This window comes from Rhea pennata, chromosome 8, assembly GCF_028389875.1.
Source record: "Rhea pennata isolate bPtePen1 chromosome 8, bPtePen1.pri, whole genome shotgun sequence".
Lineage (NCBI taxonomy): Eukaryota > Metazoa > Chordata > Aves > Rheiformes > Rheidae > Rhea > Rhea pennata.
The window spans coordinates 30,069,959-30,087,069 of NC_084670.1; the positions used below are offsets into that span (position 1 = coordinate 30,069,959).

The 17,111-nt window shown below is 53.2% G+C and overlaps 1 protein-coding gene across 1 annotated transcript in view; it reads right to left on the reverse strand.

The window, feature by feature from the left end:
* Positions 1–4,671: 4,671 nt before the first annotated feature.
* Positions 4,672–17,111, reverse strand: part of CACNA1E (calcium voltage-gated channel subunit alpha1 E) — a 133,549-nt gene continuing 121,109 nt past the window's right edge. The window contains exons 39-48 of the mRNA XM_062581373.1: positions 15,072–15,168; positions 13,123–13,228; positions 11,821–11,928; positions 11,194–11,294; positions 10,608–10,714; positions 9,649–9,757; positions 8,068–8,196; positions 6,199–6,379; positions 5,813–6,006; positions 4,672–5,347 (exon numbers count right to left, since the gene is read on the reverse strand). Of these exons, the coding sequence (XP_062437357.1) occupies positions 4,808–5,347; positions 5,813–6,006; positions 6,199–6,379; positions 8,068–8,196; positions 9,649–9,757; positions 10,608–10,714; positions 11,194–11,294; positions 11,821–11,928; positions 13,123–13,228; positions 15,072–15,168 (1,672 nt within the window). The 3' untranslated portion in view covers positions 4,672–4,807. The remainder of the gene's footprint in view (positions 5,348–5,812; positions 6,007–6,198; positions 6,380–8,067; positions 8,197–9,648; positions 9,758–10,607; positions 10,715–11,193; positions 11,295–11,820; positions 11,929–13,122; positions 13,229–15,071; positions 15,169–17,111) is intronic.

Here is a 17,111-nt window from a genome sequence, read left to right on the forward strand (position 1 = left end):
GTGCAGCACAGCTATCTCCTGGCATGGCTACACATTGTCATCTGCCACACCGGAGCAGCTGGAAAATCAGCACCCAGCACCCCCAAGGTGCCTGGGAGCTGAAGTCCCCTTAGTGCGGACGTGCCTTCTCAGTCAGCAGCAGCCCGAGCGCAGGCAGAGGTCTTAGCAGCAGGATCCCCTTGGTGTCTCTGAGGTGAAGGAAAGGTCTCTAGGGCCAAAAATCCTCTTAGGCCATGGAAGAGAGATTGTACAGCAGCAAAATGAGTCCAGCGACTTAAAAAGGGAGATGCAGGCTGCAACAGCGCCTCAGAGCCGGGGTTTCTCCTCTCTTTTCCTCAGTCATCCTGGGGGTTGTTTTTGGTTTTACAGGCTTGCTTTGGAGGTGCCACCATGTCCCCATGGATCCCTGGCCTGCCCTCCTGCGTCCAGGCGTGGGAGCAGGACCACCAGGTATTGCACAGTAGACAAGATCAGGCCATTTTCAGGGGATCACCAGGAGGAAAAGCGCTCCCAACCTCAGGGTTGTGTTCTGCTTCGTACACACAGTTTCAGCATGTTAGTAAAACACAGATCTTACAGGAAGAAAAGCTCAGGTCCCACTCGTCTCCACGCTATTGGGGCTGACTCGCGACCCTCGGCTGGTTTTCAGCGAGGTGCGAGCGAGGACGGCGCTCCGGGGCGAGCGGCCCGCTGGGGAGCAGCTCGGGAGCAGGGGCGGCCGCCTTTCCACCGGCACTCCTGGCGAAAGGCCCAGGCGGGTCGCGCCCCGGCCCCTCGCCGGAACAGCACCCGAGCCAGGCACCCGGGCTGCGACGCCACAGCCATGTAGAGATCCTCCAGCACCAGCGCTGGTGCAAACGCTTTGCCAGCTCCCTCATACCCGCACCGACTCCAAAACTTGAATCTGCTCCAGCGATAGGACCCCCATTCCCACCCCCACCTCAGCTTCCCCCAAAGAGCCAGCACATTGTAGCCCACCGCTCTGAGACAGTCCCTCCCAGTACGTCCCAGTGCACTAGGAACCCAATCCTGCACCACCGCTGCACCCAACCAGCCCCACACAAAGCCTGCAACCCCCCTAAATAACGCTGTATCCCTTCTGATCCCCCGCCCAGGCACAACGTGCCCTCAGCGCTGAAAGAGGCCACCTTTCGCTTACAAGATTTGCTAAGAAATACTGCAAAGCATCACTGCACGCTGCTTACTGGCCCTGTTCTGGGTCAGAGGAAAGCAAATGCCCAAAGCTTCAAATCCACATGAAAATCCCACCCCCCCCGCCTTCCCCCTGCCTTTGAGAGCCTCCCTCCCCCTCAGCAAGCACAGACACAAAAAGCCGCCTCCTCACCTACCCTCGGGTTGTTACTCAGAGCACGGCTTATTGTCAGGCACCTTTCTGCATTTAGAAGTAGACGACGCAGCCTCTTTATTTATAGCACGTACGGCATTTCCTCCCCCAGCCTGCAACGCCACCCCCCTGCTCCATCCCAGGGCCTCCACGCCATCCCACGTTGCCCATTGCACCCGTCTGCACCAAACTCGTCCCGAGCACCCGCGGGAGCCCAGCTCCACGCAGCCTGGGGTCGAACGCGCAAAGCGCATCCCGACGGCAGGAAGGAGACGGGCGCTGCCTGCGCCACCAGCCAGCACCAGGGACCTTCCCCACAGCTGCGTGGGGCAGGACTTGTCCCGAAACACGGGAAGGAGAGCACAGAGGCTGGGTGAGGAGAGCAGCGTGGAGACGGTTCCCTGGGGACTTTCATATCTTTTGGCAGAGAAAAGTGTCTGCCCAGAAAGAAAGCAAAGGGCTCGTGTGGGGGTTGCAGGGATGTGGGTCCATCAGCCAGCAGGAGAGCAGAGGCACCACCAGCCAGGAGGGACATTTCAAGACAGCAAGAGGTTTTAGGTCTATATGAAAAACCTCTTTTTTTTTGGATGAGGAGAGGACAATTTGGCAATTAGGAAAAAGACGTTTGGTTCACGACTAAACTGAGGAACTGGGCAGCTTTCAGAGATGGCAAGATTCATTTCTCACAAAGCAGAGCTGCTTCTGAGGAGCTCAGTAAGTGACTGGGGGGCAGCAGCTGAGCTGCACATGCAGAATCAGGGCAGGAGAATTTGGTGATCTGAGGGTGGGACTAAAGCATTGCTTGGCCAGAGCTCCTGTTTGGCTGGCCAGAGGGCTTGGAGAGAGCCAGGAGGAAAGGGGCTACAATAATCCTCAGCAGAGCAAAGCAGCTGGAGGGAGAAGAGCAGGGACAAGGGTTGCTTTGCTCCCCTCTGCCTGGCTCCGCTGGCTCCTGGTGCAAGCAGGCTTAAGGTTATCTCCCACCTCTGCACCTGGACACGCACAGTCCAACTACACTGACCAAACCTACTGCTGTCCCGACCTCCAGCTCCCAGAGCGAGTCCTTCCCCTAGGTGCCAAAGAGCACAACGTTCTCCAGCTCCACAGGACCACCTGCAGGCTCATGACATACAAAACTCACTGCATGCCCAGCAGAAGCATAGCTGATCTCTACAGTGAGAGGCCAACAGCCACAAGTCCACTAACATCTCCCCATCCTGGCAGGCAAAGCACCACACTCACAGTCTTGTGTGTGTGCAGAGGGGAGAACTAGAGTTGACAGCATGTAATTACCAGATTAATTAATGACTGGAGCTGGAAGTTGGCCCTGCACTGCATTTTCAGTGTTTGCACATTACGTAACGTTCCCAGCCAGCTGGACCTCAGGAGCAGCTCGGCTCTCACAGCACTGCGCTCCGCAAGCGGGCACAGCCGCGTCTGCCCCAAGCTGGCGCAGCAAGCCTCGGCCAGCAGCGTGCTGGCCCCAGGGTGCCTGGCAGCCCACCCTGCCCCAGCGCAGGGGGACACCGTGCTCCTCAGGCCGGCGTGCCCATGGGGCACAGATTCACCCGGGAGCAGGGAGCTCCTTGGCCCACGTGGAAGAGGCATACCCACAGCACGTGGCACGGACCGTCCCCACCAACCCCAACCACCTTGGAGGCTCGAGCTAGGCCCGTTGGCCTGTCTGTCCTCCTGAAGCGGGGCACAGCAGGACATCCCCTCTCCTGGCAGCCTGGGCATCCCCTGCAGCCCCTCCATCCCCACAGCCACCCGGGCACAAGCCCTCTGCCCATGAACTGCGCTCCCCTCCAAAAGCCACAGCCAAGCTCTCGAACACCCACCAGCCCACAGAGGGCCCCATGCTGGGGCCAAAGGGTTTACAGACAGCAGCAAAACCCTCAGCCCCTTGCCCACCCCTGTGGGGGCACCAGCCCCAGGGAGAGGGCAGCAGCAAAGGCTGCAGGGAAAACCGAGGCAGGGGGGCTGCAGAAGCTGAGCTCCACCGCCTGCAAGCAGGGATCTTACCGCGATGTCACGTGCGCGCAAAGCCTTTCTGAAAGCCACGTTCTTCTGCCCGGCCTGACCCGATGGCACCGGGGTGCTGGGAGGGCGTGCAGGCCTTTCTGCCGTCCTCCTGCTGACGCACAAGGTGCAGAGAGACCCGAAGCAAAGCCCTGTTGGAGCTGGCGGGACACCTCCTGCACGGGCTGCGGTTTTGCCGTCACAGCACAGCGGACAGAGAGAGGCTTGCACCAAGCAAGCCATACGCTCAAGGGCCTGGGAAGCAGCCCTGCCCTTGTCCCTTGGGCTCCCCACCCGCTGCCCAGCCCCATGGCACGTCCAAGAGAAGATGGGCCTGAAGGTGACGTCCTTGCACCTTGCTCCAGCCAGCTCTAACCCTGCAAACACTATTACTGCTCCTGCAAAACATTCGAGATGGGGGCAAGAAGGCAAGGGGAAACTCCTATTTCTCTTTCACGTTGACTGATTTCCAGCAATCACCCTGACAGCACAAGAGACTTGGTCCTGCCCTCACCAAACGGGGTGCAGATAGTAAAAACTCCCACAGGCTACTGTAACTGCTGGCCGGGGGCTTCCCAGGGCAAAGGCGGTCCTGGGCAGCTTCATGTGTCAGATGACTAAAACAATTCCATGTATGTGTATATCTTTATATATACAGCATATAAATATATATACACACACATACTGTATATACACACACACACACCTAGAGTTCTTGGTATATAAATAAATATATGTCGGTGTGAGATGGGATACATTCAGCAGCACTGAGCCCCCCCTCCCTGCTCCCATCTCTCCTCCCCGTATCCCATGCCCCCGTACAAACCAGTCGGTTTTGCTTTTTCCCCTCCTCGAGGGCAGAGCTGCTCCTATCTGCCCACCGGACACCAACCTGTTGTCCTCTCCAGCCCATTCCTTAACAGCTCACCCCTTTTCCAGGCTGGCGTGAGACCCTCTGGGAAGGAAACTTAAAGCCACAGGCAGCACAAACCCGAGCGACAGCACAAAGGATGCCCCTGATAGCCCCCTGAAGAGACACCAGGCAGAAAGCCATCATTAGAGCCATTCCTGGGGGTCCTGCATTGGCCTGCGCAGGGCGCCCCGTGGGGCAGCGAGCGAGGAGAGGGGCTGTGGCCGTGGGACCGTCGCACACCCCGCCAGCACGTGCACCCAGCTGGGCTGCTGGCTGCTCCGCCTTCAATCAAATGCTTCTCTGTGCAGAAAAAAAAAAGTGATAGTAATAAATGAAAGTCAACAGATTTTAATTTTTTTTTTTGCACAAAGACTTTTTTTTTTCCGTTCCGTTCCGTTTGGTTTGGTTTTTGTTCTTGTTTTTTTCATTTCCCCTGCATTTGATTTTGGTTCTGTTTCATTCCCAGGCGTGGCGAAGAGCATGCATTGGAGAGGGCAGGGCGGAGGGGGCTAAGGAGAGGGCAGCTTCTAGCACTTATCGTCTTCCTCGGTGTCGCTGAGCACGTCGATGCTGGCCCCGCACATCATGCCCTGCCCTGCTCCTCGCCTCCTCCGCCGGTAGTGCCCATTGGGCATCTGCCAGCTGTGCCGCAGCGGCGGCGCCGAGCCGATGGTGTTGGAGCGGCCGAGGCTGGTGGCGACGGCTGCTTCGAAGGTGAGCGTCTCCTCCTCCCCGCAGTCCGAGGCGTGCGAGTCGTCGTGCAGGGCCAGGTAGGGCTCCGAGATGTAGCGCTGCGGGGTCGATTGCCGGCTCTGCTTCCCCTGCGGGGAGCTGGAAGACTCGGTCAGGCAGGCGGCGTTGGGCTCCAGGGCCTTGGAGAGCAGCGGGGACCCCCCCTCGCTCTCCTCGGGGGGCGGCGAGGCGTCTCCAGCGTGCCGCAGCATGGAGGCGTAGGAGAGGAGGGGACGTGGCTTGGGGGGCACCGGCGGGAGCTGGCGGCGCCCTCGCCGGGGGGTGCTGGTGTCCGAGATAGAGGGGATGGAGCTTTCGCTCAAGGAGCCCGTTCCCTGCAATGGCACCAAGACCAGAGACTCAGTACAAGAATTGTTGCTCACTGTTCTTTAGCTGCCGGTCTCTCTACAGGCAGCTTTCTAAGGACAGACCATCTTCACGGGCTTGAAGCATGCTCAAGCGCTGGCACATCCAGGTTTTTGCAGCTGTGATGCCTTGGCCTTGGCTCAGAACAGACACCTCCGTGGTGGGACCAGCCTGAGGCCGCGGGATCAGCTAGAGGCCTGCTTGTTTCCCCAAACGCACTGCAGGCTGCCTCAAACAGCCCTCGTCCTTGCAAGGCACCAGGGCTACGCTCAGCCTCACAGGGGACACGGACAGGAAACACTGTAGCAAGGAGAGACAGCGGGAGCTCCCAGGGTTTGGGTTCATCTCCCTGGCTTTGGCAGGCAGCTTTTTCTAAGTCTCCTTTTGCATTCAGACAGGGGTTTGTCACCCACTGGGGCTCCCACAGTACCTACCTGCCTGCTGGGTGTCTGCGACCTGCCCTCACTGGGTGACCGGGATTCACGCCGCCTCTCCGGAGATTCGTCATGCGCCTGGGGACTCCTCTCCTCCGAGTTGCAGCGGGAGATGTCCGGGGACAGCAAGTGCTTGCGCTCTTTGGATCGCCCCCGCTCCCTGCCACCTGAACGATGTCCGTCAGACCTGTGGCCTGCAGAAAACTCAGGTTAGGCCCTATACCCCCCTGCCCAGAAACAGCAGTGACGGGTAGACAAGGCTTTGCTCCTTCTCTGCAGTGGTGTGGGACCACCAGCAGACCCATGCAACGTGTGGCCTCCAGGCAGCTTGGAGCCAGGTGCTAAAATAGCTTCTTTGCTGACTGCCCCGTCCTTGTTCTACTCACCTGAGTCAGCATTGAGGCGTCGGGCGGTGAGCTGGAGCGAGGAGTGATAGCTGCGCCGGCGGGACTTGTAGGTGTTCTCACTGCTCCGTTCCATGGAGAACTCATCCAGCCAGGAGCTGTTGGTACGCTTGTCCCGGATGGTGGAAAACGATCGCCGCATGGAACTAGTGTCTGTGACCACCTGCAAGGAAGCCCCAGGGCCGGTTGGGGCAGGGGCATTAGCAACAGGGTAAGGGGGTCAGAGGAGCCGCTTTGCAGGACAGCGGTCGAGCAGTTACTGATTCACATGTGATCACTGACACACCAGCCAGTGGGTTAGCTCTTTAGTACGACGGGGAGATTTGGGGGGGGCTTGGGGGCCCGGCCCAGCCCTCCCCAAACAATCTCTGCACAAATGAGTGGTGGGAGACTGTGACAGGAGGAAAGGAGGAGCCACAACATGTTTTAGCCTTTGTGCTTACAGGTTTCCCCGCCCCAGTCAACTGCTAATCGTGCTCTGAACGCAAAGCGAACAACTTCACTTCAAGCCAAGGCACTGAATTTGAGAGCAAGACCAGCAGCACCAGGCACAGAGACGATGGGGGCTATTAGACCATTGCCCCCAGAGCTATTTCAGCATCACTACTTACTTTGAAAAGTAGGGACTGAGCAGTGGAAACAGAGAGACATCTAAGAAGAAATCATTAAGAGAGGGGGAAGGCCTTGGCTCTTCCAGTGCCTGAAACCACTTGCATGGTGTTTATTTTCCAGGCTCCTCCCTTACCTTCCTTTCTTCCTCAGCTACCTTCATCCCCCATTGCTCTATGACCTCTTTCCCTTGCCTTTCCCCTGTATTCCCCTCTTTCCTTGCTCTCGCTTTTGTTTTATTGTCCCATCAATCCTTCCCTCTCCCTTAGTTTATCTCCTCTGTTCTTCTCCCTCCTCCTACCTTCTCCCCTTCCCTCACTTTCCTTATGTCCTCAAATGTTTTGTGCACATCACCTATTTGTATATTTTCTTTTGTTTTATTTTAGCAGCTCTTCCTCTCTCCAGCCTTAGGGTCATTCTCTCCTTCCTCTCTCTCTCCCTTCCTGCCTTCTCATGCTACCTCCATTCTGCTCTCATTGCCTTTTTCTGATCATCACCTCTACTGCTGAATGGTCAACAAAGCACACAAAGAAAAGCTTCTCTTGCTCTTCACATTCCTCCAAAATGCCTCTACAGTCAGGCAATGTAATGTTGCACCAGCACAGATGCAAGAGCCTGGTGCTTGCACCACTGCCGCTAGGAGAGAAGAGACTCTGAGATTTCACAGCAAAAGGTTGCAAAACTGAACTCCATGAACACTTTTGTGCCTTGGTCAGAGCTGAATACAGACAAAAGGACAAAGAAACCAGGCAGACAAACAAGGAGGTGAAACGTGGCTTGGGTTCCCCTGGACAGACTGTCCAGGGGCACAGGCAGAGATGTGTGTGTTGGGACAATGGGAAAGGAAATAAAAGGCTTCATCATCTGCGAAATCATCTTAGAGCTGGGCAGCGACTCTCCAAACCTGTGTCTGCAGCATGGACCGATGAACCCAGCCAGCATCCAGGGCTGGAGAAAAGGAGGGGAGTCCCACAGCATGGGGACCACACAGCAACATCCCGGCAGGGCCCTGCTCCACAATGGACCTCCTGTGTGAACCTGCCCTTAACTGCTCTCTGCTGCTGTCCCCACCACAGAGGGGGACAGCAGCTCTCTCCTCCTTGTGAAGCAACTTGAAGATGGAAAAAATATTCTGTAGCAGAGCATTGGGGATCCAGGAGGCTTAGAGGATGTTCTCAGCAAGGAGAGAAGCACCAGTGTTACCTGGTAGGCTTTGCTTGGACTCGGCTTCCTTGGTTTTACCTGGGGATCCACAGTGAGACGAGGCATGGAGGAGGCCCTCCCAGATACAGCGTGGTCCTGAGTGTCCACGGGAAGGTAGTTGCCACGGTTAGAGGGCTGCACTCTTTGAAACTCCCTAACCTCTGGCTCCTGAAAATAAAGACACAGCCAAACTCTTGGGATTGTGTTGGAGCAGGACAGCATGATGCTTCTGCCAGTGTCTGCAGGGGACAGCCCAGGTCTCATAGCTTGGCAACGGGGAGCAGATTTGAAGTTGGCCAAAAAGTAACTCTAAGAATTATTATTAGTCATGTTGCAACTGAAAAAATAATTTCCATTCACAATCCATTCCAGGCGAGCCCAGAAATGGAGTTTCAGGCTCTCGCCCATCTGATGTTTAATCCACCTTACACCGTTTTCTTTCTAAAATAATACTGAAAAACTTGCCCAAATTTTGGTATACCCTTGAAGACCTAGGCTCTAACTCCTTCCCTTTCTTTCAGAATTGGATCACGTGGGATTTTATCTAAACCTGCTTTAAAGGCTTTCTGGCCACATCCTATTTAAAAGAAAGAATGCCAATTGTTGCACTCTGTGTTTTAGTCAGTTCTCAATTTGAAGGACTGTTGATCTGGTACAGGAAGCAATGCCAAAGAACTATAGAAATTAGCAGGGAGTGACACTGGATATGTGCAACTTTGCTGGAAGGCTACACTTTGAGGGGAGGGATCTCAGCATCACTCCTCCCTGCCAGCGTGCGCCATGCCAGAGGACTGCAGTCCCCGTCTTGGCCGGGGGGCGGGTGAATGGTCAGGGCACATGGGGCGAGGAGACAGCATGTGTGTGTGGTACGCAACTCACAGAGTACTACAGACTCCAGGGGACACAAATCGGGCCAGAGATGTACAGTGATACAACACTGCAGTCCAACAAGTGTCGGGGTGGTGCATGAATGCACACACACAGACATGGAAATATATATAGAGATATGTATATATATACACACACACACGCACAGAGACACTACTGCTGCCGACCAGCAGGTGTGTGGGGCCAGAAGGCTGTGTTCCTGTTGGTGACACAGTTTCACAGCTCAGTTTGGATCAGGGACATCAGCACTGACAACAAAATGAACACAAATCCAAAAACATCAGATACCATCACTCAGCATGGGATAACCCACTGAAATGAGTGTTCAGTGAAAATAAGAGTAGCCTGTGAAGAGAAGGATATTTTACTACAGGACATCAAACCATGATTACAGGTCTCAAGAGGTTGCAGAAGTACTTGCTGCTGTTTGGTGCCAGTGGCACAGAGCCAAGGCCAGCCTAGGACTTGCCACATTCCTACTGCCCAGGCAGAGGCAACAGGCAGGAGCCACAGGTGGCAAGATCAGGGAATGTTCATCCCCTGTTTGGATCTGTACATGACCCAAAGGCTGTCATTGCCTTCGCTGTGCTCACTGCCCCTTCACCTTGTCCACTCCACAGCCATAGGAAGCAGCATTTCACCTCGGTGCTGATACACCTACACCTCCCCCTGCCCACCAGCATCCTTGCGGGTGCCACAGGAAAGCACTTGTAAGGCAATGCGTGACTTTACCAGGGACTGCTGCTCCTGGAACTGCCCATGCGTCGAATCCATGCATGCCAGCTGGAAAATTTCCTGCGGCGAGAGCGGGCTCAGCGAGGGGAACCCACTACGGCTGCTCCTGCAAAGAGAGTCCAGCTTCAGGGAGACCACGAGCTTGATGCTATGATTGCCGGGTAATGCCTCTCCTGAGGCTCTCCTCCTTGCCAATCCCTCACGTTGTCGAGGCTAAGAGCATCAGGACAAATATCATGCTCCTTGGAGAGTGAAAAGAGCTGGGTGGTGGTGTCCAGCCAGGAGAGGGCACCAGCCCCTCAGATCCCACGGCAGAAGAGCCCAACAACCTCTGCATCCAGGGGGCATCCCAAGGTGACTGCCAGCAACTCGTGCTGGCTCCCCTGCCCACCCTGCACCACTGTGGGACGTCCTGCTGAACTGCTCCAAAGCTGTCTGAAGTTCAAGAACTACAGTTTGGCCATCCCAGCTTGTTAAGAATGACCCTGTTTACTTAGTGCAGTAGCTCATGTGAAAAGTGTCCACCTCATGGGAGGATGGGAGGAAGAAAAGCCTTGGTGTTGTTGTCTCAGTGAGCTTTTGAATAGGGAGGACAGAGGAATTCAGAGACAGACCCAGAACCACCTGACATGTGCTTTGCACACTCATCTCGCAACCAACAAAGACAATCCTGGGTTCTGGTAAGGTGCTGCAAGAGGAGTGTCCGCAGACATCTGATCATCCCCCTCTTTGCTGCTCCTGGTGATGCTGATCATATCACCAGGAGTAGCAAACCAGCTATCTGGGATTTTGCCTGCGGCAAACAGGAGCTTTGTGCTGGGAGATTTCTGCCCAGGGACTGGATTTTCACCACTCTAGGTAGCTCTATCACTCCTCACACATCACTAGTGCCAGCTCCAGAAAGCAAAATGAAAAAGCTACAGGAATACCCTGCCTATTCTCAAGGCAGTACTCACAGGCCTGAGAGGGTGTCCTGCTGAAGATAAGGCAGAGCCTTAGCATTTGAGATGATTTCTTGTGGCAAAGAAGAAGGCTCCATGCGCTGGAACATCGGAGCATTTTTCTGTATTGAAGAAAAGAAGAATCTAAGAAGAATGTATAAAATGTGGAAGAACATCCAGTGCATCATCAATAAGCACCTGTTGCTTAGAAAGCTGACTGTGTGTTTATGTTCCTTGTTGGTGACTGGGGATGCTCTGCACACGTTTCTGTATGCTGCAATCTGTACTGACATACTTGCGCCTCAAAGTAGCTACCCAAACCCGCTCAGCAAGCAGCCCTGTGCTTTGCACTGTCCCCTAACAGCCTGGAAGAACCTGGTGGGAGGTGATACCACATTAAAGCTCCTCAGACTTTGGTGTGGTCCAGAGCTGGAGGCCATCATCTCTCCAACTGCTTTCAGCACAGCACCAGCCAGCTGGCTGCTGAGCATCCCTTTGGCAGGGATGCGGTATGAAGCAGCAAACTCCCTGCAGCACCATCCCTGTGAGAATGCTTTGAACTCACCCATTCTGCCCACTTCATACTGCTGTTGGACCTCACCTGTTCCTCCAGCTGCTGCCTCTGCTTCTTCGCTTTGCTTTGCTTGTAGTAATCCATGATCATCATGGCTGCATATATTTTGCCAACAGTCAGGTCAGAGGCTGAGAGCATGAAAGGGGAAGAAGAAGGGATACTTTTGTTTTAAGAGAAACAGCAGGTCTGAAGGCATCAGTGCTGACCGCAGGAAGAGCCCTGACAGCAGATACCTTGGTGACCCTCAAGCTCTGCTCACTGCTCTGAGGGAGAGAGAACTAAACACTCAGACATGCTGGCAGGAATGAAATGGATGAAGGTTGCTTGAAAGCATCATAATAAAGCATCAAAATGCATATTTTTGTCATATCATCAGATGTAATGAAGTAAGCACTTCTCAGCCTCCTGCCCCTATATGCTCCAGAGATGACTTACAGGAGACTGAATTTGGCAAGAGGGGAGCACTGTATTTTTCAAGAGGGTTAATAAGCAGTCAGGCAGAGCAAGACAGAACTAACTTCTATTAGCATACTCCTTTCCCCTCTTCTCCCCCTGCTGTGGGTTGGTATGACTGCTCCCTGCCTTGCTTTGGGAAGATGCTGCTTCAAGTATGACAGGAACTTGGTAATGACGACAGCCCACAGAGAGACTCACTTTTTGGCATGGGTACCAACAGGTCAAGCACCTTCTGAGACAGATGAGGCCAAATGGTCAGGATCTCCTTTTGAAGCTCAGAGTCCAGCTGCTGCCAATCAGCACCACCTGGAACAGCAGGGAACAAAAAGCTCATGTACATCAACACCTAGTGCCAGGGCCCAGCTAAACATATCCCTCTCCAATCCTGAAGCTAGGCTTGTCTGCATCAACAAGCAGCAACCAACTCTTTGGGCTGGGAGGGCCATCTTGCATTAGTGAGACCAGTCTCCTGCTCTTGCAGGCAAACTTTCCTATCATCCCTTCCATATGTGCCTCCATCTCCAGTCCCCTGCCCTCCCACTCAAAGCTGCCATCTTCAAGCTCTCCTTGGGTCTGTCTCTGCAGCTCCAAACCCACTCCAGCCCACACACACCTGCTGCTGCCCCACTTTCTCTTTTCTAGTAACTGGATCATGTGCTGGTGAAAGAGCAGCTCCACTCGGTTGTAATCCTTAAATTCTCATCAATACTGTGTGGGGAGGAGAACACAGCTCTTTGGCCAGCAGTGAAGAGATTCACCAAGCTGTGGAATGCTCAGGCTCAAAAGGAGAGACCCAAGCCCAGAGCAAGAGAACTTGGCTAAGCTAAAAGAGATCCAGGTTCAGTTCCCTGCTTTATCTAGACAGGGCTTGAACTTGTTTTATCTAAGATGCAGGGAGTTCTCTGAGCACTAGGATTATGATGATCTTGCCTTAGATTAGATTTTCTTCCATCAGAAGTTGAGCTTTTCTCAGGGGAGAATTTTTGAAAATTGGATGTTTCCACAAAAAGCTTTTGTTTTGATGAATCAGTTTTGCCAGCAACAACAAACCAAGTCTTCCTGCTCTGAACATTTTATCTCCCCTGTAAGATGGATTTTTGTTCCTCAGCCAGAGTAGGCCAAACATACATGATCTTTCCTCTCCTTGGTTTACTTTTGTAGATCTAGAGGAAGGGAAATTCTCAATCTACCCTATATGCAATGGATATAAAGTTCTGTTTCTGCTTTCCAGGCACAGTAGCTCCTAGGAGAAAGCTGGCTATCTTTTTCACAGAGAAATGTATTTTGACATGTGACAGAAGGTGGCAGAAATTCACCCACCTGGGTCAATCACCTCCAACCACACTCCTAGTTCTGGGCAGCCAGACCCAATTTGACTGTGCATATTCTCAGCCTGTCCGAAGGGACCAAAGTACAACAGAATGAACTGGCTCCCTTTAGCCAATGATGGCAACTCTGAAATACTCCTTCTCTGTCCCCTCTCTATGCCACCAACATTACCTTTGGCAATTTTGATGTCCAGAGCTGTGCGTATCAGTGCCATCAAAGTGGAAGTGAAATGGACTGTCATGTCCTCAGCCACTGGCATGTTCATCAGCACCAGTCTCTGCGCAAGAGAGAGAAGAAAACAGCGGACGGAAAACAATATCGAAAAACACATCGACCAGGCTGGAGGAAAAGAAATTAAACATCAAAAAAGTAAAAAAATAAAAATAAAAAATAAAAAGCAACGAAGAGTGTCAAAACAGCACAGCCAAAAAAGAAGGGCAAGGATCACCCCGTCCTCCTCCCCACTCCACCCCCCGGCTCCTTCCACCCCAGGACACCGGCTCACTGCCTTCCAGGGCTCCTCCTGTAGCCCCCCAGGAATGGCCCCTGGGCCCCTCTCCCCAAGAAAGCGCCTGACACAGGGCTGTCATGGCAACATACAGCACTTCTGGAAAGACACTCCTGATCCATCAGGGATGCAGGCATTACATATGCTCAAGAGGGGGAGATGAGGCTCAGTTTACCGTTCCCAGGCGGTTTGACTTTCCGGCTCTCAACCCTTCCCATCTGGGGCAGGGGAGAAGAGGGTCCCTAACCTTCAGGGACTTCAGATCAGCTTGATTCCTCTAGCATGCTACATCCTGGCGCCCCCTTTTTGCGTCTTTCAGAGATGAAGTTTGCCAGCACATGCACAAGGTCCAAATTATCCAAGGGTGGGGAAGGGAAAGGAGGGGAGGAGAAGTGCAGATGGAAAAAGAGAAGGGCAACTAAGGCAGGTTAGACACGCCATGCTCCTTCCCCACCCTGGGCAGGTGGGGTGCAAACCAAAGTGACCAGATCCACTTTCCAGAGAGTATATTTTGCTTTGCAATTACCTTGGATCATCCCTTCCCCACCCATTCCTTCTCTGCTGGCTTCTCATGTCCTTTCCCTGCCTTCAGCCCTCCCTGATTCTCCTAGACAAGTACAATGGTGGGTGTATGCATGTATCACCGAACATGTGAGAACCAGACAGGATGGCAATGCATTTGCAAGTGTGCAGAAGTCACCCTTCAGCTAGCACCTTTGCCTATACTGCTAAAAGGTCTATGGGCTGTGAAGGCTGGCAGCCCACTGCCAGGAAAGGCTTTAGTTCGCTCCACACCTGGGCTGCAACCCTGGAAGCACATTGCTCCACATCTCTGGGTCTTTTCCCAGTGGCTGCTGCCCTTGGCAGAAGCATGGGCCAGTGGCAAACCACACACAGCTCCCACTCAACATCCTTTAGGGCTTTTTGCTACTCCTGATCTGCAGCTACAAAGCCAGAAGAAAGCTGTGCAAGCATATGCTCCAGCAGTAGGGCACCGCCTACAAAGGAGCAAAGAGGTAAAACCCAGAGCCTTCTTTTGAAGGCACCTCATTTTGCCTGGGTGTCCACCTTGGGATGGCCTGCAGCAGTGTGCTGCTACAAAACTGACTCCTCATATACTGCAGAGCTCTTCCTACAAAATATGCCCTTGGTGGCCTACCTCTCTCTCATCTCCAAGAGCTTTAGCCAAGTTTCTCCACTGGCTGAGTCAAATATGGTTCCAGGATGAGTCCCAAAGCCAATTGGGCCAGTGAGCTCATGAGAGAGGTTACAGCCTCCTGAAAATGCTATGGGGTAACTCATCACCTCATCTTCTCTAGCCCTTTCACTTCCCCACTCTCTGTTTTGCTGATCTCATCCCTCTTCTTCCACAGTGGTCACCTACCCCAGAGCTCCCATGGCTTGCGAGTGACAACAGGGGTGTCACGGACACAGACAGCAAGCATGGCTGAGACTCTTCTGTATACACCATGCTATTTCCAGGAGTGAGCTAAAAACTTGTTGAAAGCCCCAAAACTCCCCCCATCTACCCCCCAAGCCCCACCTCCCGCAACTCCCTTGAGCACCAGCACCTGCTCAGCTCTAGCCCGCATAGAAGGAAGGGTTGATCTACCTTATAGGCCACTTTGGAAGGACATCTCTTGCCGAGGCCTAGTGGTGGTGACATAAGAGTCAGCATTTCATACATCTCAGTGTAATGGATTCGGCCACTGCTCATGAAGGGGGAAGGGGAGGGAGGGAGATGCAGAGAGAGAGGAGGCATTCCCAGAGAGCAGAAAAACATACAAACAAAATAGTACAGGAAAACAGAAGAGAAAAAACAAACGGACAAACAGGAAAAGAACAGGAAACCCGTTAATCAAGGCAAATCATACATGAGAGACTGTCCTGATGTGGATTTATAGCACTACTCACACAGACCCAGGAATGCTCGCATAAAACAGCTCACCCCTCTTCTCTCTGCTGCTGGCCTCAAGTGCCTGTCTCGCTAGCAGTCTGGGAGTTCTTGTCTTGTCTCAACCCCTTTCCTAAAGCCCTCCAGAAGCCCCCAACTTGTCCTACAGGTTCCAGGGCTGTGTGCGAGTGGTATAAATCAGATACACGGCACTCAAGCCATGGGTTATTTGAGATACGGTGGTTTGTACCACAGTGACTCAAAGTGTTCTGTGGCCTCTGTAGCGTCTTCCCTCCCGGGGGCCTGGGTATTGCTTTACATCGCCACCTAACCCATAGCCGGAAGGCTGTGTATCCCCATCTCATAATGTCTATGCAATTGGGAGGCAGCATCTTGCATAGAAGGCAGTGGGCCAGGGTCACTTGTCAAAGGAAGATGCCCAGTTGCTTCCGTCTGGCTCTGCGGATGGACCACTTTCCCACCATGCACCAGTGCAAAAGACATGCTGAATTGGCTGAAAAAACAAAACCAGGAGGAAAAGTTGTACATGCCATGCTCCCGCCCTGGCTCTCTCCCACATGCGGCTGCAAGTTCCACCAGGATGGAGTTTAAAGAGTCTCAGCAGAGGCAGCTGTTTGGGCCTTCCAACATTGCGGTTCTTTTGGCTTTCCCAAGTGAAACAGCTAGGATGGACCCCCACCTTGTGCTCCTCTGCTTTGTAAGAACCTGCCTAGGACTGCTGCGGTGAAGAACACTACCAAAAACAAACAGGCCACTCAACGATGCTCTGAGCTCTCTGCCAGGCAGAAATATTTGGACTGTGCCTCCCTTTCTCCACACATCCTGCAGACTGTTCATATACATCTCCCAGGGGTCCGGGGCTTGGCCACCTCTTCTTCCCCTTGTACCAGGCTTCCAGTCTGCACTGCAGCATTCAGGATTGTTAATGGACAAGGGCAATCTCGCAACAGCAAAGGTGTCAACTATTACAGATGGACTGGGGAAGTGGCTGCTGGAAAAGAACTTCTCTCAGCTGAAGCTGCCTGGAAGAAAGGGAATTGCCAACAAATAAAGTACTCTCTGTAGGATCCTGACCTCTTCCCTAGCCATTTGCTGAGAGCAGCATAGAAAGGGGAGAAGATACTTCCTTTCTCTAGGGTACCAGCTAGTTACAAAGAGTTCCCTGACTAAAGAGGCCCCCACCAAGATTAGTCCTGAAGTTTCTGGTATGAAATAGAGATGTTGATGAATCGTCAGCAGCCACTATGCAAATGGAGCTGTTCAGGATGCAGCCACAGAACAAACTGGGCAAGCTCCATTCCCTTTGTGACCTAGATGAATTGAAAGAGGATTGATAACAACACTGGCATCTATCAAGTGAAATGATCAGGAGAAAATAGCCAGAGCAGGAGGTCCACCACTCCATAAACACATTAGTGTTCATTTCTGCAAGTCACGATTGTTGCAGTGCTTGGCAGGATTGGGCTGTGGGCTCCTTTCTCACTTCATTTTAGAAATTACAGCTCTTCCTGCCACTAGGAAGGTGAAGCTGTACACTGCAGAGCATGAAGCAGGGTCAAACTGAAAGTTGAGCAAGTGCCTTGGGTTTGCATTTTGGATTCTGGTCCACAGTGGCGAGATGTGACCATCATGTGGGTTTTCTTTATTCTTCAGCTGTTTTTCAGGAATTGTTCCAGGCCTATAGTAGAAATCTCTGAAAGACTCTCATGTCCTTGAAATGTCCTCTGCTCAGGGAAG